The sequence below is a fragment of the Manis javanica genome, chromosome 3, assembly GCF_040802235.1.
Source record: "Manis javanica isolate MJ-LG chromosome 3, MJ_LKY, whole genome shotgun sequence".
Taxonomy (NCBI): domain Eukaryota; kingdom Metazoa; phylum Chordata; class Mammalia; order Pholidota; family Manidae; genus Manis; species Manis javanica.
The window spans coordinates 168,502,234-168,528,573 of record NC_133158.1 but is presented as its reverse complement, the minus strand read 5'-3'; the positions used below and the strand labels follow the sequence as shown (position 1 = coordinate 168,528,573).

The window sequence follows — 26,340 nt, the reverse complement described above, 5'->3', positions numbered from 1 at the left end:
TATTTCCTACTGCTGATATGATACTGGGGAAATGGTAAATTAAACCTACTTTGCTTAGTAATGAGTTGGGATATGAGTTGCAAAGAAAATGGAGAAAACCTACAAACCTAGGACCCTGCGTTTTACTTGGGAAATAATTATTTTTATTTTTTGGTTTGTGTTAGAATATTTGGGAAGAAGAAAAACATAAAAGATTCTATGACTGGTCAAATTTGAAAATGCTAGGAAAGATGTAGAAATGAAGAATATAGAGACAAATAGGCAGCCTACATGAAAATTAAAATCTAAGAGAAGTATGCTGATTCACTGGAATGAGTGCAGTTAGGGCAAAGCAGGGCAGAAAAGTGGTGAAGGAGTTGTCAACATTTTTAAAGTTCATTGGAAATGAATAGAGAATAAAGTCAGCAACAAAACCAGCTGCAGAGTTGAAAGACAATGTATATCATATAAGATAAACTAGAATTGAGGGCAAAAAGTGTTAATAGGAAGAGGGGGTATTTTATATGTATAGAAGGTATAAACCACCAAAGAAAGAATTGTGAGCCTTTTTGTACCTATTCTACAGATATACTTAAATATGTACACATAATCAGACATAAAAGCAAGTTTATTCAACATAGATTTTTTTTGAACTAGTATGAAATATTCATAACAAAATTTACCACTTAAACTATTTTTAAATATACATTTCATTGGCACTAAGTATATTCATGTATCTGTGCAGTGGTCACTGCCATTCAACTCTGAAACTTTCTTGAAAATTTTCCTAACCTGAAACTCTGTATCCATTTAAAGTTCCACTTCAGCATAGGTTTTAGTAGCAACAATTTTGAAACTATTTCTTTTTCTATTTTCTGCTAATTTTCAATTTTGATACCATGTGTCTCTCACTGTTGGAATGATGTTAGTGATGGTTTAGGAATAGTTTCCTAGGTTATGAAAATTTCAATATTTTCGATGTATCCTGGTGCAGGCCTTTTGCCTGTGTTCTTTCCAAGTGAAAATACTAATGAATATTATCTACTTCGGCTTTGACAAAAATCACTGGAAAACTGTGGGTGAGTGTGCTGCTCCTGAAGCATTTCAGGAGCTGGTATGTGAAATTTGAAATGGAGCAGAAATGAAATAACAATTAAGGAGGGCAAATGAGTCAGGCTTTAAATAGATCATCAAAAATGTAAATAAAGTTAATAATGAATAGATAGACCGAACAGCCATCTACAAAACACTCAACCCAAAAGCAACAGGATACACATTCTTCTCAAGTGTACATGGAACATTTTCCAGAATAGATCACATAGTAGGCCACAAAAAGAGCCTCAGTAAATTCCAAAAGATCGAAATTGTACCAACCAGCTTCTCAGATTACAAAGGTATGAAACTCAAAATAAATTGTACAAAGAAAACAAAAAGGCTCATAAACACATAGAGGCTTAACAACATGCTCTTAAATATTCAATGAATCAATGACCAAATACAGAGATCAAGCAATATTTGGAGAAAAATTTAAAAAACAATTCAGTGTCCCAACTTCTGTGGGACACAGTGAAGGCAGTTCTAAGAAGAAAGTATAAAGAAATACAGGCTTAACTCAAGAAAGAACAATCCCAAATGAACAGTCTAAACTCACAATTAATGAAACTAGAAAAAAGAAGAACAAATGAGGCCCAAGGTCAGCAGAAGGGACATAATGAAGATTAGAGCAGAAATAAATAAAATTGAAAAGAATAAAACAATAGAAAGAATCACTGCAACCAGGAGCTGGTTCTTTGAGAAAATAAACAAAATAGATAAACCCCAAGACAAGCTTATCAAGAAAAAAAGAGAGTCTACACACATAAACAGAATCATAAATGAGAAAGGAAAAATCACTATGGACACCACATAAATACAAAGAATTATTAGAGAATACTATGAAAAATTATATACTAAAGACTGGATAATCTAGAAGAAATGGACAACTTTTTAGAAAAATACAACCTTCTAAGACTGACCAAGGAAGAAACAGAAAATCTGAACAGGTCAATTACCAGCAATGAAATTGAATCGGCAAGCAAAAAACTACCCAAAAACAAAAATCCCTGAACCAGATGGCTTCACCTCTGAATTTTATCAGACATTTAGAGAGGACCTAATACACATGTTCCTTAAAGTCCTCCACTAAGTAGAAAAGGAGGGAATACTTCCAAACTCATTCTGTGAGGCCAACATTACTCTACTACCAAAACCAAGCATAGACACCACAAAACAAGAAAATTACAGAATAATATCCCTGAAGAACATAGATGCAAAAATACTCAACAGAATATTAGCAAACTGAACCCAAAAATATATCAAAACGATCATCCATCATGATCGAGTAGGATTTATCCCAGAGATGCAAAGATGGTACAGCATTCGAAAATCCATCAACATCCACTACATCAACAAAAAGAAGGACAAAGATCACATGATCATCTCAATAGATGCTGAAAAGGCAATTGACAAATTTAACATCTATTCATGATAAAAACTCTCAACAAAATGGGTATAGAGGGCAAGTACCTCAACATAATAAAGGTAATGTATGACAAACTCACAGCCAACATCATGCTTAACAGCAAAAAGCTGAAAGCTTTTCCTCTAAGAATGGGAACAAGACAAGGATGCCCACTGTCCCCACTTTAATTCAGCATAGTACTGGAGGTTCTAGCCATGGCAATCAGACAACACAAAGAAATTAAAAGATACCCAGATTGGTAAGGAACAAGTTAAACTGTCACTGGTTGTAGATGACATGATATTGGACATAAAAAACCCCAGAGAATCCACTCCAAAATTACTGAACTAAGAACAGTTCAGCAGGATTGCAGAATACATAATGAATACACAGAAATCTGCATTCCTATATATTAATGATGAACTAGCAGAAACAGAAACCAGGAAAACAGTTCCATTCACAATCGCATCAAAAAGAATAAAACATCTAGGAATAAACCTAACCAAGGAGGTGAAAGATCTATACCCTGAAAACTACAAGACACTCATGAGAAAAATTAAAGAAGACATCAATAAATGGAAATGCATCACATGCTCAAGGATAGGAAGTATTAATATTGTCAAAATGACCATCCTGCCTAAAAAATCTACAGATTCAGTGCAGTCCCTATCAAAATACTGACAGCATTCTTCAACAAACTAGAACAAATAGTCTAAAATTTATATGGAACCACAAAAGGCTTCTAACAGCTAAAGCAATCCTGAGAAGGAAGAATAAAGCTAGGGGGGTTACACTCTGTGACTTCAAACTCTACTACAAAACCGCAGTAATCAAGACAATTTGATACTGACACAAGAACAGACCTACAGATCAATGGAATAGAATAGAGAGTCCAGATAACAACCCACACATATATGGCCAATTAATGTATGATAAAGGAATCATGGATATACAATGGGGAAATAACAGCCTCATAAGCAACTGGTGTTGACAAAACTGGACAGCTACATGTAAGAGAATGAAACTGTATTTCTGTCTAACTCCATACACAAAGTAAACTCGAAATGGATCAAAGACCTGAATGTAAGTCATGACACCATAAAACTTTTAGAAAAAAACATAGGCAAAATGATCTCTTGAATATAAACGTGAGCAACTTTTTCCTGAACACATCTACTCAGGCAAGGAAAACAAAAGCAAAAATGAACACATGGGACTACATCAAACTAAAAAGCTTCTGTACAGCAAAGGACAACATCAGCAGAACAAAAAGGCATCCTACAGTGTGGGAGAATATATTTGTAGATGACATATCTGATAAGGAGTTAACATTCAAAATATATAGAGAGTTCACATGCCTCAACACCCAAAAGGTAAATAACCTGATTAGAAAATAGGCAGAGGATCTGAACAGACACTTCTCCAAAGAAGAAATTCAGGTGACCAACAGGCACATGAAAAGATGATCCACATTGCTCATCATCAGGGAGATGAAAATTAATGCCACAATGAGATATCACCTCACATGTTGATGGCCAACATCCAAAAGACAGGAAACAGCAAATGCTGGCAAGGATGTGGAGAAACAGGAACCCTCTTACACTGTGGTGGAAATGTAAATTAGTTCAACTCTTGTGGAAAGCAATAGGGAGATTCCTCAAAAAACTCAAAATAGAAATACTATTTGATGCGATAATTTCACTCCTAGGCATTTACCCAAAGAAAACAAGATCCCAGATTCAAACGACATATGCACCCCTGTGTTTATCACAGTACTGTTTACAATAGCCAAGACATGGAAGCAACCTAAGGGTCCATCAGTAGATGAATGGATAAAGAAGATATAATACATATACAATACACAATGGAATATTATTTAGCCATAAGAAGAAAACATATCCTACCATTTGAAACAGCATGGATGGAGCTTGAGAGTAATAAATCAGGCAGAGAACAAGTACCAAATGATTTCACTCATTTGTGGAGTATAACTGTAAAACTAAACTGAAGGAACAAAACAGCAGCAGACTCACGGACCCCAAGAAGGGACTAGTGGTTACCAAAGGGCAAGCGGGTGGCAGGGTTGGAGGAAAGGGAGAGAAAATGGGATTAAGGGGTATTGTGATTAACACACATAATGTATTGGGGTCACAGGTAAGGTAGTGTAGCACAGGGAAGATAAGTTGTGATTCTATAGCATCTTAGTATGCTGATGGACAGTGACTATAATGGGGTATGTGGAGAGGACTTGATAATAGGGGTGAATGTAGTAATCACAATGATGCTCATATGAAACCTTCACAAGAGTATGTACATTAGTGATATCTTAAGAAAAAAATTAAAAATTGTGATGGAATTAGCAATGAGTAATAAAACCAACTCACATGCCAAATGTTCCCAGGTATCACTAGACAACCAGTAAGGCTAGAAACATGATTTTCAGACATTTTCTAGCCACTATTCATGATGAGAAAACTGTTTACTAGTACAGGCACATATAACTAAAATAAGAGTTAATATGAAATAGTACTTAACTTTCTGTGTGCTGTATACACTCTTTTGTATATGTTTCATTTTTTGAATCTTTCATGCATTAAATTAGTTGAGCAGTCACTGTATGGGTTGTAATTTATAATTTTTAAAATACTTATCTAGAAAGTGGTTTAGCTGGATCTCATGAGCCTTAAAGGTAGAAGAAGTTTTATACAATGATGGAGAAGTAAACTGTAATCCTCAAAACTAGAAGAATGTGAACACCTCTGCTTACCTTCTCTGAAGAGCTTAAATGTAGTAGTATTCCTCACAGTTTAGTGATTAACAGGTGGTGGGGGTTTTGGTGTGAATTGTTTAATGAAGAATTTGAGGATGTTTGTTCATTCTGAAAATAAGGGTTTCCAAAGAAAATTGCCAAGAATAATGAGCAGCAAAAAGTGGGGGTTGGTTGTGATGGGGAATGCATTGAGTTAATATAATCGAGAGTGAAAAAGAAAGGTGGAGTAACTTACATTTTGTCCTTGACCAACCAGAGATAAGTAAAGTGAGTAAGGGTTACCAAAGTTTCAAACAGAATTCTGGAATAAAGTAATTGGTTCCCTTTATGTAAATATAGAGACAAATGAAGGGTAATAAAAAGTGAACTATTATCTAGTTTATAATTTCAGGAAGTCTGTTAACTACTTATACTTTTAGTTTCCTCACTATAAATGATGTTGGACTAGGATATCTTTAACTTTACGACTGTAGGAAAAAATTTTTTGATTGAGTCTAACGTATCGCACCCCCATTATTGATAATGGAGTACATATATATATATATTTGTTCTGTAACTGGTTCTTGGAAACATTGTGACCAAGCCATTGTAATTATGAGTGAAATGGTTTATTAACTCAAAATATTCTTAGCAGGGTCTTCATTAAATGTTCTTGAGTCACACTTGATTTTTTATTTTTAGTTACATGAACATGCAGCCTACTTGGTGGACAGTTTGTGGGAGAGCTCTCAAGAACTGTTGAAAGACTGGGAATGTATGACAGAGTTGCTGTTAGAAGAACCTGTTCAAGGAGAGGAAGGTACAGTATTTTGACAAGTTGATTTACATATTGTTTGGGGTTTCCATTAATAATCATACCATACTGTATAGATAATTTCTTAAAAATTAATATATGCAAGCATGCTATGTATCTTTCCAAAGAGAACAGTTTGTTTCCTCTAACAAGGATGTCTCAATAGTTCATAACATCTTTCTAAATTGAGACAGTGACTTTGGTACACATATTTTTTTTAATCCATATGTCATGTAATCTTCAAAAAATCTTCCTTTATGCTGATTTGAGAAATAAAGTACTGACATAATGTGAAAAAGGTGAAGTGGGGTGACATCTAGGATCTTTTTGCTGTATTTAGATGGGAACTTGTAAAAGCCTTTGACATACAACTATTTAATTAAACTACAACCATCCCCTCTTTTGTTATATTTTCTTAAATATTAAAATCAGAAGATCAAAAATATAGCCGTCTACCCAGCTATTCGAGAAACAGGATTGAATAATTGCTATATAATTTCTGAAACATGTGTCTTATTACACATTCCATAATAATACATACACATTTGCATAATCCTTAAAATTGGATAATATTTATATTCTAAAACTTACATGAATTTTAACTACTTAAAACTAGTAATGCTTTTTCATATATATGATTAAGCTGGGCCACAATTAGTACTTTGAAGAAATGGTATTTTATTTAATCCATGCAACAGTTCTAGAATGTAGACAATACCTTAACGTGATGCTTGTAGTGAACTAAACGTGGACTTCAGAATCAAAAGAATAGGTTCAGAGTTTTACATCATTCTTTGTGACTAATGTCCTCATTTTTTCTGTCCTTAGCTTCTTTTTCTTTAACAGAGATAGTATTTTCTTTTATACCTTATATAGTAGTAAGGCTTTTAATGAGATAGTATATTATTGATTCTCTCTTCAGTTTACCATACTCTTCTGTGTGGTTCAGCCCTCTGATAAAAGAACAGAATGAACCATCTCCTGCAGAAGACTACCAGAACAGGTCCCCAAGAGATTGACCACCCCCTAGCGTTCTTCCAAGCAGTAATGATGGTTATATTATCCACTCTGGCTTTGACAAAATTCAGTGAGAGAAATGGCAGGTAAACATCATAGTTAAACTAGCCCAAATTACCTCTTCTAAACTCAGAATATCTGCCTCACAACCTCATTCTTAATCTGTAACGCAAATCCTTTTCAAAATTTTCTCAAACCTTCTTTCAAGGTGGAAGCTACTAGGTGAAGTATTTGGCCCCACCTCTGATTATTATGTACTTTATTTGCATGTAGTTTATTTCATCCATATCCTTGGTAAGAGGATGGCCCTGTTACTAAGTTTATAGGGCTTTCTGCTCACTAAGTCAAACTCAGACTCAAATTCCTTTCAGTTTTGTGATAAAGGAGTATGAACATATATTCTACTTTTTCTCCTCTTTGTGTTACTTTTATGTGTTACCTGCTAAGTTCACTCACTAACTTATTATACTTTAATACATTATTTTTTTAATTAATCTTAGTATAATTCCCTAATAGAATAAATTCTCCCTCTAATCACTAGAGCCCAGTCAACACTTAAGCAAAGTGCCTGTCATTGTATTTACTAGTTAGTACATTCCATCCATTTTTCCTTCCCATGCTTATGGCCATAGAAATTGGCCAATTGTCAGAGTGGGTTAGAGCTTCTCATTTATGATTCCAAGCCATTTTTCTTTCTGTCATTTCATGCTCTCTAAGGTTATTTTGGTGGAGAAGGAATAAAGGGGATATAAATTAAGGGAAGGGGAAGAGCCAAGGTGCTATGCTTTGGTGGTTTTAACTTTTTACTCTCATGTAAGTAAGTTGTGTCAGTCAGTAGATAGTAGACCTAAGCCTATCAGGTACTGGATGGATTTACCTGGTTAAAATAACTATACACTATTAGGTGTTTCATTGTGGTTTAAATTTAGTTGACACTGGGTTTAACTTCCAATCAAGAGGTTGATTTGGTTTGGTTTGTTTGCTTTTAAGTAGAAAAGTGAGTTATAATAATGGGAGAATTTAAGTGAACCACAATTTTAGGGTATGACTGAAACTGAGAAGGCAAGGCTGGGGAAATTATATAAAGCAAATACAGAATTGTATCTACATCAGGACTCAGCTATTTTTAACACATTTGCCCATATGTATGATGGGCCATGTAGAAGCTTAGGTGTGGAATTGCATCAAAAGTAATTTGCTGTGCTGTTATTTTCTTACATTTTATGATAAAATTCCACTAGTAACTTACTTACTTTTTAAGTCTGATGAGGAATTAGGTTGTATTTTCAGGTAAGTGAGATGTCGTAGGTAATCCAGTGGATGAAAGTCTAGTTAGCAGTTGGAGATACAGGACTAAAATTTGGGAAAATAAATGCATTGTCAAAGATTACCAGTAGCAGTTTAAATCACAGTAGCCTTAAGACTGCCTTGCAGTGTTTTAAAGAGGCAGGCTTTTGTCATTGTTGCAGTGTGTTTGTGTGTGTGTGTGTGTGTGTGTGATCTACGGCAAGATCAAATTGCTGGGTAAATGTTTAGTATGATGTGAGAGTCTAGGTAACAGGTAATCAGGTAACAAGACCGTAACTAAATCACTAAACTTCTCAGCTTCTTCATCCATTATATCAAGCCCTTTGGTTAGATGATCTTCTGGATTCATTCCTAGTGATGGAATTCTATGATCCTTCTATGATCCAGTTGATGGGTGAAGTAAATGTGGACAAATGGAATTCTTCAAAATAGGGAATTATTAATTCATTTATTTTTCCCCCTTTTTTAAAATTACAGTATCATTGATATACACTCTTATGAAGGTTTCACGAGAAAAACAATGTGGTTATTACATTCACCCTTATTATCGAGTCCCCCCCATACCCCGTTGGAGTCACTGTCCATCAGTGTAGTAAGATTCCACAGAGTCCCTGTGTGTCTTCTCTGAGCTACAGTCTTCCCCATGACCCACACACACCATGTATTAATTCATTTATAATTTTAAAGTATTGACCACCTTCTGTGTGCTATTACACTAAGTACTGAGGGTGCATTCCTAAATAAGGTCAACACACTGCCCCTAGAGAGCTTTTATTCTAGTGGTGAATGCAGACCAAAACCAACAGTCAGAATGATTTCAGGAGTTATTAAGAATCTGTGATGGATGATAAGAAGGAGAGGTCTATCTTTAGATTGATTCCTAAACGGAAGATTTCTCTGAGAAAGCCACCAGAGAGCCAAGAATTGAGTGGATGAGGGGGCTCGCCATGGGAGGTATCAAAAAGCGCCATTTAGATAAATAGCAATTACAATGTATCTGAAGCATGAATGATGCTATTGTGTTCCAGCAACTGCAATAGCTAAAGCATGATGAGCCAGTGGCACAAGATGAGATAGGTGCAGAAGCCAAAAATGACTTAGAACAATTTAGTTTATAAGTGGATTTATTTAATTCATTCTAAATGTAATAGCAAGCCATTGAAATGTCTTAGGGGAATGATGTGATCCAATTTATATTTTAAGAAAAATGTTGTTTTGTAAACATGGTTTGGAATAGGCAGAAGACCAGTTAGGTAACTGTTACAATGGTCTGTGAGAAATTATAATAAAAAATATATGAGGAAGATAGATTATGAAGAAAGAAAGAGCCTATGGCTGAATTTTAAAGATTGTGGATAGGGGACAAAAGCAGGAAGAGCAAGACAGAATGAGAGCTCTAGCAAGCTATATAAAAAGGATGATAAGAGAAAATTATACCCTATAAAAGCTCAATGAAGAGGGTCTTCAACAACACAATAGTTAATAACCATCACATATTGCAGAGGAGAAAAAGGACTGTGGAAGGATTGTTAGCTTTAGTGAAGATTTACGTCACTGATGACTTTTTACTTTCATTTATTCATTTTTAATTGATAGTTGATGTACATCATATTAGTTTCAGGTGTACAACATAGTAATTCGATATTTACATACATTACAAAATGCTCACCACAGTAAGTGTAGATACCACCTGTTACCATGCAAAGTTACTACAATATTATTGACAGTATTCCCTATGCTGCACTTTGTCTCTGTGACTTACATATTTTATAATTGGAAGTTTTTATCTCTTAATCCTTCATCTGTTCTGCCCATTGCCCCCCAACCCCTCTAGCAACCACCAGTTTCTTCTCTATTTTTTATTCTATTTCTCGTTTGTTTGTTCATTTGTTTTACTTAGATTCCACATATAAGTGAAATCATATGCTATTTGCCTTTCTCTGCCTGGCTTATTTCACTTAGCAAAATACCCTGTAGTTCCATCCATGTTGTTGCAAATGGCAATATTTCTGTTTTTGTTTATGGCTGAATAATATTCCATTGTACATGTACCACATCTTCTTTATCCACTCATTTGCCAGTAGACACTTCAGTTGCTTCCTTATCTTAGCTGTTGTAAAAACTGCTGCAATAAACATAAGAAGGCATATATCTTTTCATATTCGTGACTTTGTTTTCTTTAAGTAAATACCAGGAAGTGAAATTATGTTATATCTATTTCTATTTTTAATTTTTTGAGGAACCTCCATACTGCTTTTCATAATGGCTGTACCATATTACATTCCCCCCAACAGTATATGAAGTTTCCCTTTTCTCCATATCTTTACCAACACTTGTTATTTCTTGCCTTTTTGAGACTAGTCATTCGGAGTATTGTTAAGGCAATATCATTGTAGTTTTAATTTACATTGCCCTGATGATTAATGATGTTGAGCATCTTTTCATGTGTCTGTTGGCCTACTGTATATCTTACTTGGAAAAATGTCATGAGTGGGTCCTCTGCCCATTTTTCAATTAGATTGTTTGCTTTTTGGTGTCAACTTATATGAGTTCTTTATATAAGATATTTTGGATATTAACCCTTTATCACATCTGTCATTTGCAAATACCTTCTCTAATGCAATATGTGCCTTCTCATTTTGTTGATTTCCTTCACTGTGCAAAAAAGCTTTTTAGTTTGATGTAGTCTAGTTGTTTGTTTTTGCTTCTGTCACCCTAAGGAGACAGCAAAAAAAAAATACATTGCAAAGACCAATATCTAAGAGTTTACTGCCAATGTTTTCTTATAGGAGTTTTATGGTTTCAGATCATATATTTAGTTCTCTAGTCTGTTTTGAGTTCATTTTTGTATATATGGCATATGGTCCAGTTTCATACTTTTCCATGTAGCTGTCCAGTTTTCCCAGCACCATTTATTGAAGAGACTGTCTTTTATTTAAATTATATATTCTTGCCTCCCTTGTTGTATATTAATTGACCATATATGCATAGGTTCATTTCTGGGCTCTCTGTTTTATTCCATTGATCTACGTGCTGTTTCAGTGCTGGTACCATATTGTTTTGATGACTGTAGATTTGTATAGTATAGTTTGAAATCTGGTCATTGGTGACTTTGAAGCATTTCTTTTCAGTGGTAAGTAAGGAGAAAAGCCAGAGTTCAAGGGATTAGAACAAAATCAGTAGTGACGATATGGGGATGATGTACAAAGAGGTTTCTGAAGTTTTAGAAATTCATGTGTATCTGATAATTCATATTTTGAATAGCTATCCATTTCTCTCAGCCATTGTGGCAATTTGGCTTTTATCTGTGACCTGAAGCTTGCATTGCTTTCAGTTTTATCATTTGGTTTTGCTGTCATACCCTGAAAGTGATTTCAATTAAATTTCAGCTATTTTGAGTTTACCGTGTCTAAATGGATGGTTTCAATTTATAAGCTGAATAATTAAATTGATGGCATTGAACACTATGTAAGGTTGGGTTATTCTTCAACACTGATACAGATTTTAGTAAATAGTAGGTCAATGTTTCCATACTTGAGATAAATTGCTCCTCTCCCCTAACTTTCTATAAAACTAGATTTTCTTTATTAATAAAAGAAAATGCATGTAGTTCATAGACAACTTTGTCATTCCTTTATCCCCAAGTGTGAAAAAGTATGAAATTCTAGACTCCTAAAAACAGAAACCTAGTTGTTTTATTGAATGAGAAGCTTTTTCATATTATTAGGCATTGTTTCAGAGAGTATAAATGGAAAAGTGGGAGCTGTTCCATTAGGTTTTGCTAAGACAAACTGAAGTTCATGTGATTTTCTAAGAAAATGTTTTTAAAATTTTTTGAATTAAGATGTACATATGTACAGGGTAATTTGGGTACAAAATAAAGTACAAGATATTATATCTTTGCCTTTTCATTGCTGTTGCCCCAATTTATTTTAAAATCATTTAAACTTCTAAAGCTTGATTTTTTTTTATTTGTATGTTGTTTTGTCTCTATAATCCCACATCTATTGCTTTTTTAAGATAACTAAGTATACAGAGAAATGGAGAGGGAGTGAAAGAGGGAAACAGAAAGATAGAATTCAACTATTCAGTTAGCCTCAAACTCTATCTTTAAAAATACATGGGAATGAATTCAACAGGGGAAGTTCAGAATCACTATGAAGAAAGCCATAATGCTTTGTTAAATGATGTCAAGGTTTCAAAAATGAAGAGCTGAATCATGACTGAAAAAATTATAAAAATGTTAGTTATTCCCACTGTGTAGATTTCCTAAATTACCTTAATCTGAATTCCAGTGGGTTTGAGAGAATTCTGGGAGGTACAGTGAGAGAAGGAACTAAGAAAAATGATTCTAAAATTTGTATAGAATTTTAAGCTTATCTTAAAAACATAGTAGAGCATGTTGCTTAAGAGCACAGACCCTGGTGTGCTCTGCCTGGATTCTTATCTTGGTCCTACTACTACCTGAATGGAAAAGTCATTTAACTTCTCTGTGGCTCATTTTCCTCTTCTGTTAAGTGTGAAGATATTAGTTCCTATCTCGTAGAATTGTTTTAAGGATAAAACAAGTAAATACATATAAATCATTTATAACAGTGCCTTGTACATAGAAAAAATTGCTTAGTGTTTAAAGTCTTTGCCATTAACATTATAGAAACTAGCAAAATTTTAGAAAGAAGACTAGATAAGAGAAACTTGTTCAACTAAATATTTAAATTAGTTGAATTGTTACATAGTAAAGTATACTATAACATAATATAAAGCTGCTATAATCAAAAAACAATATCACATTCTAAAAGAAATAGATTAGTGAAACTAAGGAATCCGTAAAAGATAAACATATGAGAGCCTTAGACATGTTAAAAAGTAACATTTAAATTCAACAGGGAAAGTTGGTTTATTTTACAAGGGTGGAGGCATAATTGACTGTTCATCTGGTAGGAGTAATAGGCCCATTTTTCATACTATCAACAGAAATAAGTTCCAGACAGATTAAAGATTTAAAAGCAAGAGAGAGAGAAAAGAAAATATATTTCTTTAATCTCCAGGACAAGGAGATTTTTTAAAGCAATGCAAGAAACACAGGAGCCTTTCTGTATCTGTATGAGATGATGGGTGTTAACATTTTGTGGTAATTGTTTTGCAATATATGTAAGTCAAATCATTATGTTATACAGCTTATATAGTGCTGTATGTCAGTTATATTGAAATAAAACTAGAGAGAGAAAAAAGAAACCCACAAGCCATAAAACAAATTGGTACAGATGTGTTCTTGTAAAAATTAACGATTTCTGTCTCACAAAGATACCGAGAGGAGTCTGATAACAAAAGGACAAACTGTGAGAAAATACTGGCATCATTCAAAAGACAAAATTACAGTTCTTAATATACAAGAGTTCAAGAAAGTTGAATAGCAGTACAGTGATGGGCAAAGACTAAACAGAAGAATTTCAGGAGAACATTCTAGAAACCAATAAACTAGAAAATACACTCCACTGATTAGTAGATAAGGAGGAGCAAAATAACAATGAAATATCATTTTTAAATCATTGAACTGGCAAAAGTTAAAGAGATTTATAGCATCCAGTGCTGGCAGAGATATGAGCAACTAAACAAAAGTTTGAATTGTGGTAAATAACATTATGATTAGTCAGTATCAAGATTTTAACCTTTGACCCATTACTGCCTCTCCTAGGAATTTGTTCTATAGATCTGAAAATATCAGTTGCATAAATATATGTGTATTAATGATATTCTTTACATGTTTAATAGTGACAAATTTGGAAACAATTTGAATGTGAGTAGGAGATGGTTAACTTAATTGTAGAATACAGATAATGTAATAACTCATGATTATTTAAAATAATTATTCATGTATGTAGTGACTTGAAAGATATTAAAAATCTATTTTAATATAGAAATAGGTTTGGCATTTTTTAAATTAAAAAACAAAAAAGAAAGATACCTAATTATATGAGTTTTGAAATGATATAAAAGGAAATACCATAAAATCTTGGCATTGCCTAATTCGGAAATAATAGTGTTAGAAGTTAGAAGAGACCATATATAAGAAGAAACCAGTTTATCCTCTTTTTCTTTACTTTATCTCTTTCTTACTGACTTATGACAAACACATATTCTTAAAAAAGTAAAAAGACAAAGTGCAAATCTTAATTTGTCTTTAAGAATAAGTAGTAGAATATGGTTGCAGTTTTTTAATAATTGTGTTAACATTTAATACATGGTTATTGTAAAACTACTCATCCTAGTGTGTTTTGTTTTACCTTAGCAATGTCTGATCGCCAAGAGAGTGCTCTTATAGAGCTGATGGTTTGTACGATTCGTCAAGCTGCTGAGGCACATCCTCCAGTGGGAAGGGGTACTGGCAAGAGAGTAAGTTGTATTAGTGAGAAATCTACAAAAAGGCTTTTAATGTAATTAACTGTCTTAAATATTTGAAATGTTACTGGTGTATTATCCCTAAAAACACAGTATTCTTGCAAATGACATATGCTGTGGTGCTTCATCTTTATATCCTATCTACTTTACTCAGCTTTCAAAAATAGATTCTTTTCTCCCATGTGCCTATTGCATTTATACCTGCTTCTAGTCCAGTACTTCAATAATTTTCACATTCATATCTGTTAAAAGCAGGAAGACTCTGAAAGCAAACTGCCTAGTTTTGCAAGCTCTTCCATTTGGCAACTATGTAATCTGGATAGTTTATTTTCTTTGTGCCTTGATTCCCTTATCTGTAATATGGGGCTAATAATGCAGGTGTTATTGATATTTAGGATGAATTCAGGTAATCACAGATGGAAAAATTGGCTCTAGTGATGTGAAGAGGTAGGCAATTCTTTAGGGAAAAAAATATATAATACTGGAAATACTGTCAAAAAACAATATCAGGATTCTGGAAATTGACCAAAGATAAAAAAACAGTTTTTCAGTTATTCTTGAAAAACTGCTAAAGCTGCTTTAGGTAAAAGCAGTGGAAGTCTGCAGCCTCCTTGCCTGGGTTATAATACTAACATACCCAACAAGCTTGATTGTTGATACCTATAGTACTACCAAGTGACACTGTCTGCAAAAGCCAGCAGCTTTGCTCTCAGGAGAACAGTCTCAGTATAGGAAAAGTTTGTCAACTAGAAAGGGCAGACTTGGTAGAAGACTCACAGATAGGATATGCAGTGGTTGTAGTTGTGGTCCCGGTTAGTAAGAACAGTGGACCAGCCAAGAATCTAACTAAAAAAGCTGGGAATGAGAAAGCCATAAGAAGATTAGATAAGCTCTTCATATCCCTGCTGACTGGGAAACCTGAGAGAACACAATGGAAAATAAAAGTCAGGCCAGACTTGAGAACTGGCTAAACTTTGAATATGCCTCTAACCCACAAAGAGGTGAAGTGTCATGAGGAGAAAGCCTCACAGATTTGAAATATTTGAGCACAACTTCTGCCCAGATCATTGGCTGACTAGTAATCAACAGTAAAAAAGAAAAATTCCAAGCACAGGCCACATATCATGGGAGAGAGAAACTCCACAGTTTAAGTTAAAGATTAGTGGGGTTCTTTTAAATGAAAATAAGAAAAATAAGCTAACAATCCATTAGTTGCTATACTATATTATCCTAAAGTGTCCACTTCTCCAGAAAAATTACAGCCATGCAAAGAAACTCTAAAATGTGACCATAGTCAAGGAAAAAAGGCAGAGAATAAAAATGACTGCGTAGTAGGCCCAGTTATTGAGTTTAATGGGTATTTTAGAGCCTTTTTTATGAATGTGTTCAAAAAATTAAAGAGAAACATGTTTAAAGAATTGCCAGAAAATAAGATAACAAGAAATAGGGAATTTCAATAATGAAAAACCAAATGGAAATTCTAGAGTTGAAAGTACAGTAAATTTAAAATTCAGTAGATAGATCAGTAGCAGATTTGAGATGACAAGAAAAAAACTGAACCTGAAGATAGAGTAATGAGGATTATCCATTTTGAAGAACAGAGAGGAAAGAAAGGTTGAAGAAAAATGAATAGAGCCTCAGAAATGTGTGAAACAGGTCTGCCAAATTTGTATGGTGGTGTCTCAGAAAGAAAAAAAGTGAAAAGAGGAAGGAAAAACACTTGAAGAAATAATTGCCAAAAATTTCCCAAATTTAATGAGAAGCAGTCTAAAGATGCAAGAAACTTGACAAAACCCAAGTAGAAGAAACAAAAAGATCTACCTCTAAACACAGGGTAGTCACACTGTTGAAAATCAAAGACAAAAAATTCTTAAAAGCAACAAAAGAAAAACACTCATTTATATAAGGCAACAGCAATACAATTGGCAGTTGACTTCTTATCAGAAACAGTAGAGGCCAGAAGACAGTAGAATGACATATTCACTGAAAAACAAAAAAATTACCTAGAATTCTAAATCTAGTAAAGTTATATTTCAAATTGAAGGTAACATAAAAACATTCCCAGATAATCAAAGATTGAGAGGCTTGTTGCTAGAGGACCTGCCTTAGAAGAAATGCTAAAAGTCCTTTGAGCTGTAAAGAGTAATACCAGATGGTAACTCTAATGCACATTTAGTAATGAAGAGTACCAGAAATGGTAAATACATGGGTGAACATAAAAGGCTGTGTAAATTATTTATTTTTCCTTTTTTTCTCTTAATTTCTTTAAAGGGACATGAGATTATTTAAAGAAATAAGGATACTACTGTAGTATTAAGATTATAATATATAAAAAATATATGTGACAACAATAGCAGAAATAGTGGTAAAGGAAATGGACTGTATTAGAACAAAATTTCTGTATTTTGCTGTAAATAATTCAGTATTAACCTGAAGTTGATTGTAATAAGTTAAAGAAGTATATTGTAATCCCTAGAGCAACTATTCATAACTAAAAAAGGAAAACAAATTATAGAGCACTAAAAAATATATGATCCCAAAGAAAGCAATAAAGGGAGAACAGAAAAAACAAAAAAAAAGGACATGAGCTATAAAATAACAAATAACAATAGCACAATGGCTGACAACTGTATCAAAAATTACATTAAATACAAATATAGGAAAGACTCCAAAAAAATGGAGATTGAGAAAACTGTGGACTGGGAATGAAATAATACTAAGGAATTAATGTTTAATTTTGTTGGAGATAGTAAGTTTTATTATTATTAAGTCTTCATCTGTTAAAGACATCTACTTAAATATATATGAGTGAAACAATATACCAAGAATTCACCTAAAAATGCTGCAGGAAAAAAAAAAACTTTAGGGGGAATTGAAACAATAGTGAAAGAATGAGTGTTTTTAATTTTCCAAAATAAAAGTTTTAAAATATGTATGGTCCCAACTTTGCCTAAGAGCCTTTTCAAGATAATGTGTCCTTTCACATGTCTTAATCATTTTTTTTTTTTTAGCACTTTCTTGCTTTGTTCCAGAGCAAGATGCCCTGGGTTCACTTGCTACCTTTACTGTTTATAGTAGTAATCCACTGCAGTGTAAAAAAATTCCTTCAAAATTTAGAGGCTTAAAACAGTAAGTCTTCATTATTTCATACAGTTTCTGTGGGCCAAAAATTGGCCAGGGCTTACCTATTATTTTTGTTTAGGGTCTTTCATAGGGTTGCATTTAAGATGTTAGCCAAGGCTTTAGCCTCTGAAAGTTTGATTGCTAATTTACTACTTCATAGTGGCTCACTCACATGGCTCAATAGTTGGTGATGATTATTCCTCGGGTCTTTACTATGTAAACCCCTTAGTAGGACTGTTTGAGTGACATGGCTTCTGGCCTCCCCAAGAATGAATGATCCAAAAGAGAGTAAAGAAGTAGACTTCTATGTCTTTTATGACCTAACCCTCCAAAATCACACAACATCATTTCCACAATATTCTGTTGGTTACACATGTCAGCCTTATTCATTGTGGAAAGAGACTCTGCTGGCATTACCCTACCACAGGAATCTCTAGTAAACCCTGTTTCCCTTTAATAGAGGATAATATTTAAAGATCATAATCTTGACATTAAGAATACTATCAATTGGTTGCCATTTCTGCTAGTCATGTTTAGTACACAAAAACTAAGAAATCTATATATTTATATATACAGATTATATTTACAGATACTGGTATTTCTCATTTAAACAAAGTTTTACCTCTTTAATTTTGTATGTTTTATATCATTTTTATTTTTTGAAAATATATAATACATTTACACAGTTAAAAAGTCAAAACCATATAAAAATATATATTCAGAGAAGTCTTCCTTATATAACTCCCTTTACACCCAGTTCCTACCAGTAATAATTTTGTTTTTGGTTTATCCTTCCAGTGTTTAATTTTGCAAATACAGGTAAATAGATGCCACATGTATTCTTATTCTCCATCTTCCTCCCTCTTAACCTCCTACAAGAGCTGGTATACTTTATATAGTGTTCTGTACCTTACATTTTCATTTTAACAGTGTATAACTATATTTGGAAATCTTCATTTTCTTATGGCTACATAGTGTCCATTATGTGCACACACTATGCACAGTCTTCTGGATTGTTGCCAATCTTTTGCTATTAGAAATAATGTGTAGTGAATAATCTTGTGTAATTTCATACATGCACTGGGTGTATTGGTGAGGTAAATTGTTAAAAGTGGGATCATTAGATCAAAGGAAAGATATATATATAATTCTGTTAGGTATTCTCAAATACCCCATAGGTATTATGCCATTTTTTGCCCTTATTATCAGGGAGATTGTGAGGATTATATGATAATTTAATCAAAGGTAGCTATTTCTCTAAAATCAATATTCTTAGACCTTCATACATTGTCAGATGAATTTCAAGACTTCTCATATCCTCAGGTCTTTCCTAGATATATATTCTACTTTATCTGTGGTCCCTTTAATTACTTTGTGCAAAACTAAACACAGTACTTGGTAAGTCATTCCAAAGTGATTATTTTATGTTTAAGAGGTTGAAAAATAATAAAATCCCTGGAAGAAGAACTAGATAGGAGGCCCTATTACTCCTTTCACACATTCTCATGTTTATAAAGTGTCAATTTATATTGGAGTGTTTCTGTTCTGTAAAATCATTCAGCTTCAAGATAATAAAATGCAGAATACTTGGAGGAAATGATTATCCTAACTGAACTTGCATTTTAATATTTTGTCTTTGGAACTACCTATGATTTAACTGGTTGAGTATAGACAGACTAATATGATAGGTAGTACCAGCTTGAATTTGTTCAGTACCATAGGCTATAATCCACTGTCTTGATTATTGTCGAGCAGGTTTATCAGTGTAGATACAAAAACAATCAAATATAATGAGAGTCCAGAGATATCGGTAGTATATGCTTTAAAAATAAGTGAAAATTTGTTAGCTGCTGATTGTATTAAAAAAGCATTACCTTCTAAAGTATTTTATTATAAAAATGTTTAACATAGGGGAAACATTGAGGTTAGAAGTCCAAAAAAATTATTTCTCCATTGGTCCAATATTTTTATATTCATAATTATGGTTTTATTGAAATGTTATTTTTTATCTAAACAAGTAGTAATTTACCTAAAGTTTAGTGATTCTTAGATAAGTACCTATTTATAAAGTAATGGTGCATAGAAATCTGCATAAAACTAGATGTGTTTATTTAGTTTGTTAAGCTCCTCTGAAAATTCTTAGTTACATTAGCTGCCAGTGCTTCATCATCTCTGTAGTACTTTAAATTTATAAATTAGTACATGACACTCTTACTCTTTGCCCATTTAAATTTATTTCCAGGTACTAACTGCCAAAGAAAGGAAAACTCAAATTGACGATAGAAACAAATTGACTGAGCATTTTATTATCACACTTCCTATGTTGCTATCGAAGGTACAGTTTTATTTACTTTTTTGTCCTAATATGCCACTGAGTTTGCTTATTGCACTGTACTATTAAAGTACTTCTTTCTTTACCTGTCCTCCTAGTATTCTGCAGATGCAGAGAAGGTAGCAAACTTGCTACAAATCCCACAGTATTTTGATCTGGAAATTTATAGCACAGGAAGAATGGAAAAGGTAAGACACTGAAACTTGGAAATTTTGCTATTATATTCAGTTTTATTAACTGGATTATTTTACTCTCATGTAATCTATAGACTTGTTATTTGACAAGTGGTTATTTTTATTTTTTGTTACTAACCTAAATATCACAGTTTTTCTTTTTTCCTTCTCAGCATCTGGATGCTTTATTAAAACAGATTAAGTTTGTTGTGGAAAAACACGTAGAATCAGATGTTCTAGAAGCCTGCAGTAAAACCTATAGCATCTTATGCAGTGAAGAGTATACCATCCAGAACAGAGTTGACATAGCTCGAAGTCAGCTGATTGATGAGTTTGTAGATCGATTCAATCATTCTGTGGAAGATCTATTACAAGAGGTCTGTTTTAAAGTTAATGTGTAATTGTAATAATTTTGACTAATAATTCAATAATTTAATTATTCAGAGTAGCTGAATGTTTAAATTGTTTCCATTTTAAAATAAAATCTAGTAGAATTCTCTACACCTTTTAAAATTTAGCAGCATTATTGAAGTTGTTCATCCTATAAAGATCCACCTTGGTTGTACTTTATGTTTAACTGAAAAACCTGTTTCATAAAAGCTGTATTTTTTCCTCTTTTAAGAAAAATCTTTTTAAGGTCTGGCTTTTCTTAACTCATTTTTTCATTTTCTATTCCTGGGACTAATTTGCATTTTAATATTGCATAACTGTTACCATGTGTAAATGAATAGAACATAAAAATTAAGGTTGCTGCTAAGTGATGGCTGCTTACCAGTAGTATGCCCAAAGTAGCAGCAGCCATCTCCAATTGGTTGTTTTTATGATTATTTCTGTGATCCCCATCTCTTGCCTTCTCTCTCCAATCTGTATAAAGCAATCTGGAACCCCCACAGCTTTCTGTGTTCTGATGGTCAGACTGATAGGATCTTCTTTATAATCCATTTAACCAATTTTTCCCTACTTTCAAATTTTAATATTAACTTTCTTTAGCATTTAATTTTTTTCAACCATTTTTTATTTTTCATTGTGATTCTGAAGCCGTGGAAGCTAACAATCAATAAAATCTTTAAAGTATATAACCTTTCACTCTGCAATTTCAAGGAACTTATCCTAAAGTATGTTTTTTTTATTAAGGTATCATTGATATACACTCTCATGAAGGTTTCACATGAAAAACATTGTATGAATGGTTACTACATTCACCCATATTATCAAATCCCTCATACTCCACTGAAGTCACTGTCCATCAGTATAGTAAGATACCACAGAGTTACTACTTATCTTTTCTGTGCTACACTGTTTCCCCATGATCCCCCACACACCATGTGTGCTAATCATAATACCCCTCAATCCCCTTCTCCCTCCCCACTACCCACCCTCCGCCACCCCTCCCCTTTGGTGACTGCTAGTCCCTTTTTGGAGTCTTGAGTCTGCTGCTGTTTTTGTTCCTTCAGTTTTGCTTTGTTGTTATACTCCACAAATGAGAGAAGTCATTTGGTATTTGTCTTCCTCTGCCTGGCTTATTTCACTGAGCATAATCAAAGGTGTACAAAGTCGTGTTCATGACATTTTTTAAAATGGTTATCTCTGGGTGTTGGGATTATGGGTATACTTTATTTTGGGTGGGTTTTTTTTGTGTTTTTTTTTGCTTATATGTATTTTCTTATTTACCAATAGTGAACATATACTGTTTATATAATAAAAAATAATTTTTCTTTAGGCAGTAAGTATTAATAGACTTTGATTTGAATTTGAGGATGAGTAAAGTTCTGGTAATGAGGTGATAATCTACTTATTTATAGGGAGAAGAAGCTGATGATGATGATATTTACAATGTTCTTTCTACCTTAAAGCGGTTAACCTCATTTCACAAGTATGTCACTTTATTTAAAGTAAATTTAGTGAATAACATACTAGCCAAAATAAAGTAAACTGATTGTCTTTGTAATATTTAACCATAAAACAATGGGAAATTTTAGAGAAGTATTGAGATGTTGTGATTTTTTTCTTTGTTATTATTCATATTTTCTCTAGATAAATTATGGGTTTTACTGTAATTTGATTACTTAAGGAGTAAGATTTATCATTCAGTGTAATGAATGTACATTGTACACTGGTACACTGTCAGAGCTTAAGTTAATCAGTGTTACTAATAAATTAGATGGGTTTATTCTAGTAGCTAGAGTTTTATAGGTATAGTTATCATCTGATAGCTTTTAGAAATCTTACTAAGAAATAAGATTTGGGGAAAGCCTTGACAGTTATTTCTATGAGTTTTTATCCAGAATTGCTCTTATTTATTTGATTATTGTATGTTTTCTGTGTAGACAAAACAGTTATATTTGAATAAGGAAAAAAGGGCTCAGATCAATGAAATTAAGTGTCATTTCCAAATCATAATTTGCATGTCCCTTATAGTGAGGCATGCTTCTCCATAAAGAAAGGAAAATAGAAAACTTTCTTGTCAAAAGAGTGTTTGAGTATAGCTCTTATATAATGAGTAGTTTGGATTTCAAAGGCAGTGTCTAAAATCTAAACCTTCATACACGTTTTTTTGGAATTCCTTGGAGAAACAGTTATTTTTAAAAATATTTTGATCTTTGAAAATAAGAATTGACAACCAATGTCAAAACTCCTATTTAAAAAATTATTTTGACATTTGAAAATTAAAGTTGACAGGCAATTATCTATTTTTAGTAGTAGAGCTCATGAGAGTTTAAAATGTTAACATTATTTCAACTCAGAAGTCCTCCTCAGCCCATGTAAATAGCTACCCTAAAGTTCTTGAACTTTGCTGTATTTCTTTTCCCTTGTTTTTGTCTTTATCTCCATCTTGAGAATACAGATCTTTTAAAAAATACACATGTATTAATATTTTGAAATTGTAGATGTACTTATTTAAACATATTTTAAAATATACCAAAAAGAAGTGGAATATGAGCCCAGGTTGACCATGTGGTGGTAACCTTCATTTAAATATGTGAAGTTTTATTGTTACTGATTTCTTTTAATGGATTCTTAATATCAGGATGCACTCTGGTTGCTCTCTCACGGCTCCCTCCTTCCCCTCTTCCTTCCTTCCATCCTCCCTTGTTCCCCCTTCCCCTTCTTCTACCCTTCCACTCTTTCTTTTTTCTCTTTCTGATTCCTTCCTTCCTCCTTCCCTTCCTTCGTTCCTTATTTCCTTCCTAGTTTGAGCACTTGAACATTTCCTTATGAATCTTTTTCAATTCCAAAAGAAAATAGAAAGTTATTTTATCCTTCCACCCACTGAAACTAAACTCAAATTTAAATTTTCTCCCACTCTAGAATAAAGTTAATGCATTTTTTATTTATTTTAGTGCTCACGATCTCACAAAGTGGGATCTGTTTGGTAATTGCTATAGATTATTGAAGACTGGAATTGAACATGGAGCTATGCCAGAACAGGTAGGAGTTTATTGATATTCTTTCTATGTCATTTGAGAAAACTAAGCTTTTCTTAGATCACATAGGATTATTAAATGCCTTTCATAGAAAGTAATTTATAATTCTTAAATGCAGCCACCTCCTTTGAGAATTACTTCTATAGTGATTGAATGTTACTGGTAGGTGTATCTTATCTTGAAGTTTGAACAGAAAAAACAGAGAATCTTTGCTATAATATATCTCAAAAATTTAACATTAAGGCAAATATTATTACTCTTTTAAGAAAAAACCATTACTTTTTATAGTAGCAATTTCAAAACTTGATTAACTCAACATAATGAAAATTTCTGATCATATGATGGCTCTGTCTAGGTATTGATAATAGTAAACTTTACAGTATGGCTTAATTTTTGTAGTAGAACTATAGTCAAATGAGGTTGGGGGCCTTTAGCAGAATTAGACCTTTGTGCATTCATACCTAAGTTAGAGTAGGAGGAGCAGAAATTCAACAAGATTTGTCTAGTCCAGAGAGACTTAGAATGTTGTCAGTTCATTGTTAAACTTACTATGATTTATTGATTTTAATTAACAATTACAGTTACTATTGCCTAATAATAATCTGTTGTTAGAATTAGGAGTTATTCTGTAGATTGTAGACATTCATTCATGTGGACCAAAATGCCAGCCCCATAGTTAGGTATTAGGGCTGTTTAGGGGTAATCTCATCCATTCTTATTTAGATTATAAAATGCTTAGATGACACTTCGTTACACTAAAGCAATAAGAACTTCAACAGATATAACAATTATAATTTCTTTTTGAATGTTAATCATATAAATAGTGCTTTATTATTGCTATGATTAATTCTTCTAAGTTGCCTTAATTCATGTTTTTGATCCCTACTTAATGTAAGAGCCACTCTTAATAATAAATGCCCATGATTGTGTTAGGTAGTTTGTGGAAAGAGGCTAATCATTTGGCCCTGTTAATTTCCTTTATTTGTTGCTGACTCTTCAATTTACATCCTCTCTTCATCTCAAATTTTTCATTAGCCTAAATGCAATTCACTGATAGTCTCTAGCTATGCTTCAAAGTTAAAAGGAATGATAGTTAAGATACTCCTTTTTTGGTTTTCTTACTTTGTTTTATTTATTTGTTTATTTAGTGTTGATCTTTATTTTTAATTGAAGTATAGTTGATACACAATATTATATTGGTTTAAAGTACACAACACAGTGATTCAGCAGTTACCCACATTATTAAATCCTCACCCAACTAGTCAACTACTGTCAATGTAGAAAGATGTTACAGAACCTTTGGCTATATTCTCCATGCTGTATCCATCCCCAAGAATAATATTCCAGTGTGTATATGTACCATATCTTCTATGGACATTTTGGTTGCTTCCATGTCTAAGCTCTCATCAGTAATCAGCAGTGAACATATGGGTGCATGTGTCTTTTCAAATCAGAGATTTTGTTTTCTTCAGGTAAATTCCTTGAGTTACTGGGTCATATGGTATTTCTACTTTTAGTTTTTTTAGTACACTCCATACTGCTTTCCATAGGGGCACCAGTTTACATTCCCACCAACAGTATAGGAAGGTTTCCTTTTCACCATATCTTTGGCAACACTTGTTATATCTTACCTATTGGCCATTCTGACTGGTGTGAGGTGATATCTCATTGTGGTTTTAATTCACATTTCCCTGATGATTAGCACTCTGGAGCATCTTTTCATGTGCCTGTTAGCCATCTATATTTCTTCTATGAAAAAATGTTCAGGTCGTCTGCCCTTTGTTTTTTTTGGTATCATTAATATACACTTACATGAGCAACATGTGGTTACTAGATTCCCCCCGTTATCAAGTCCCCACCACATACCGCATTATAGTCACTGTCCATCAGCATGGTAAGATCCTATAGAATCAGTACTTGTCTTCTCTGTGCTGTACCGCCTTCCCCATGCCCCTCCCCTATATTATGTGTGCTAATCATAATGCACCTTTTTCCCCTTATCCCTCCCTTCTCACCCATCCTCCCCAGGCCCTTTCCCTTTGGTAACTGTTAGTCCATTCTTGGGTTCTGTGAGTCTGCTGCTGTTTTGTTCCTTCAGTTTTTGCTTTGTTCTTACACTAAAAATGTCCATCCATTTTTCAGTCAGATTTTTGTGGGGGGGTTTTGTTTGTTTGTTTGGTGTTAAGGCATATGGGTTCTTTATATATTTTGGTTGTTACCACCTTATCAGATAAATCATTCAAATATATTCTCCCATACTGTAGGATTACTTTTTTGTTCTGTTTCTGGTATCCTTTGCTATACAGAAGCCTTTTAGTTCGATGTAGTTACACTTGTTCATTTTTGCTTTTGTTTCCCTTGCCTGAAGAAACATGTCCAGAAAAAGAAATTACTCATGCTTATGTTCAAGAGATTTTTGTTTTCTTCTAAGAATTTTATGTTTTCATGTCTTATATTTAGTCTTTGATCCGTTTCAAGTTTACTTTTATGTATGGAGTTAGACAGTAATCCATTCTTTTGC

At 33.2% G+C, this 26,340-nt stretch overlaps 1 protein-coding gene across 6 annotated transcripts in view; it reads left to right on the top strand.

Moving 5' to 3' along the window:
- Positions 1-26,340, top strand: part of STAG1 (STAG1 cohesin complex component) — a 436,291-nt gene that overhangs the window by 345,725 nt on the left and 64,226 nt on the right. For all 6 annotated transcript variants that reach the window (XM_073232352.1, XM_073232354.1, XM_073232353.1 and 3 more), the window contains 7 exons: positions 5,931-6,048; positions 14,657-14,760; positions 20,132-20,224; positions 20,320-20,409; positions 20,568-20,771; positions 22,197-22,267; positions 23,736-23,823. In XM_073232352.1, coding sequence (XP_073088453.1) covers positions 5,931-6,048; positions 14,657-14,760; positions 20,132-20,224; positions 20,320-20,409; positions 20,568-20,771; positions 22,197-22,267; positions 23,736-23,823 — 768 coding nt within the window. The remainder of the gene's footprint in view (positions 1-5,930; positions 6,049-14,656; positions 14,761-20,131; positions 20,225-20,319; positions 20,410-20,567; positions 20,772-22,196; positions 22,268-23,735; positions 23,824-26,340) is intronic.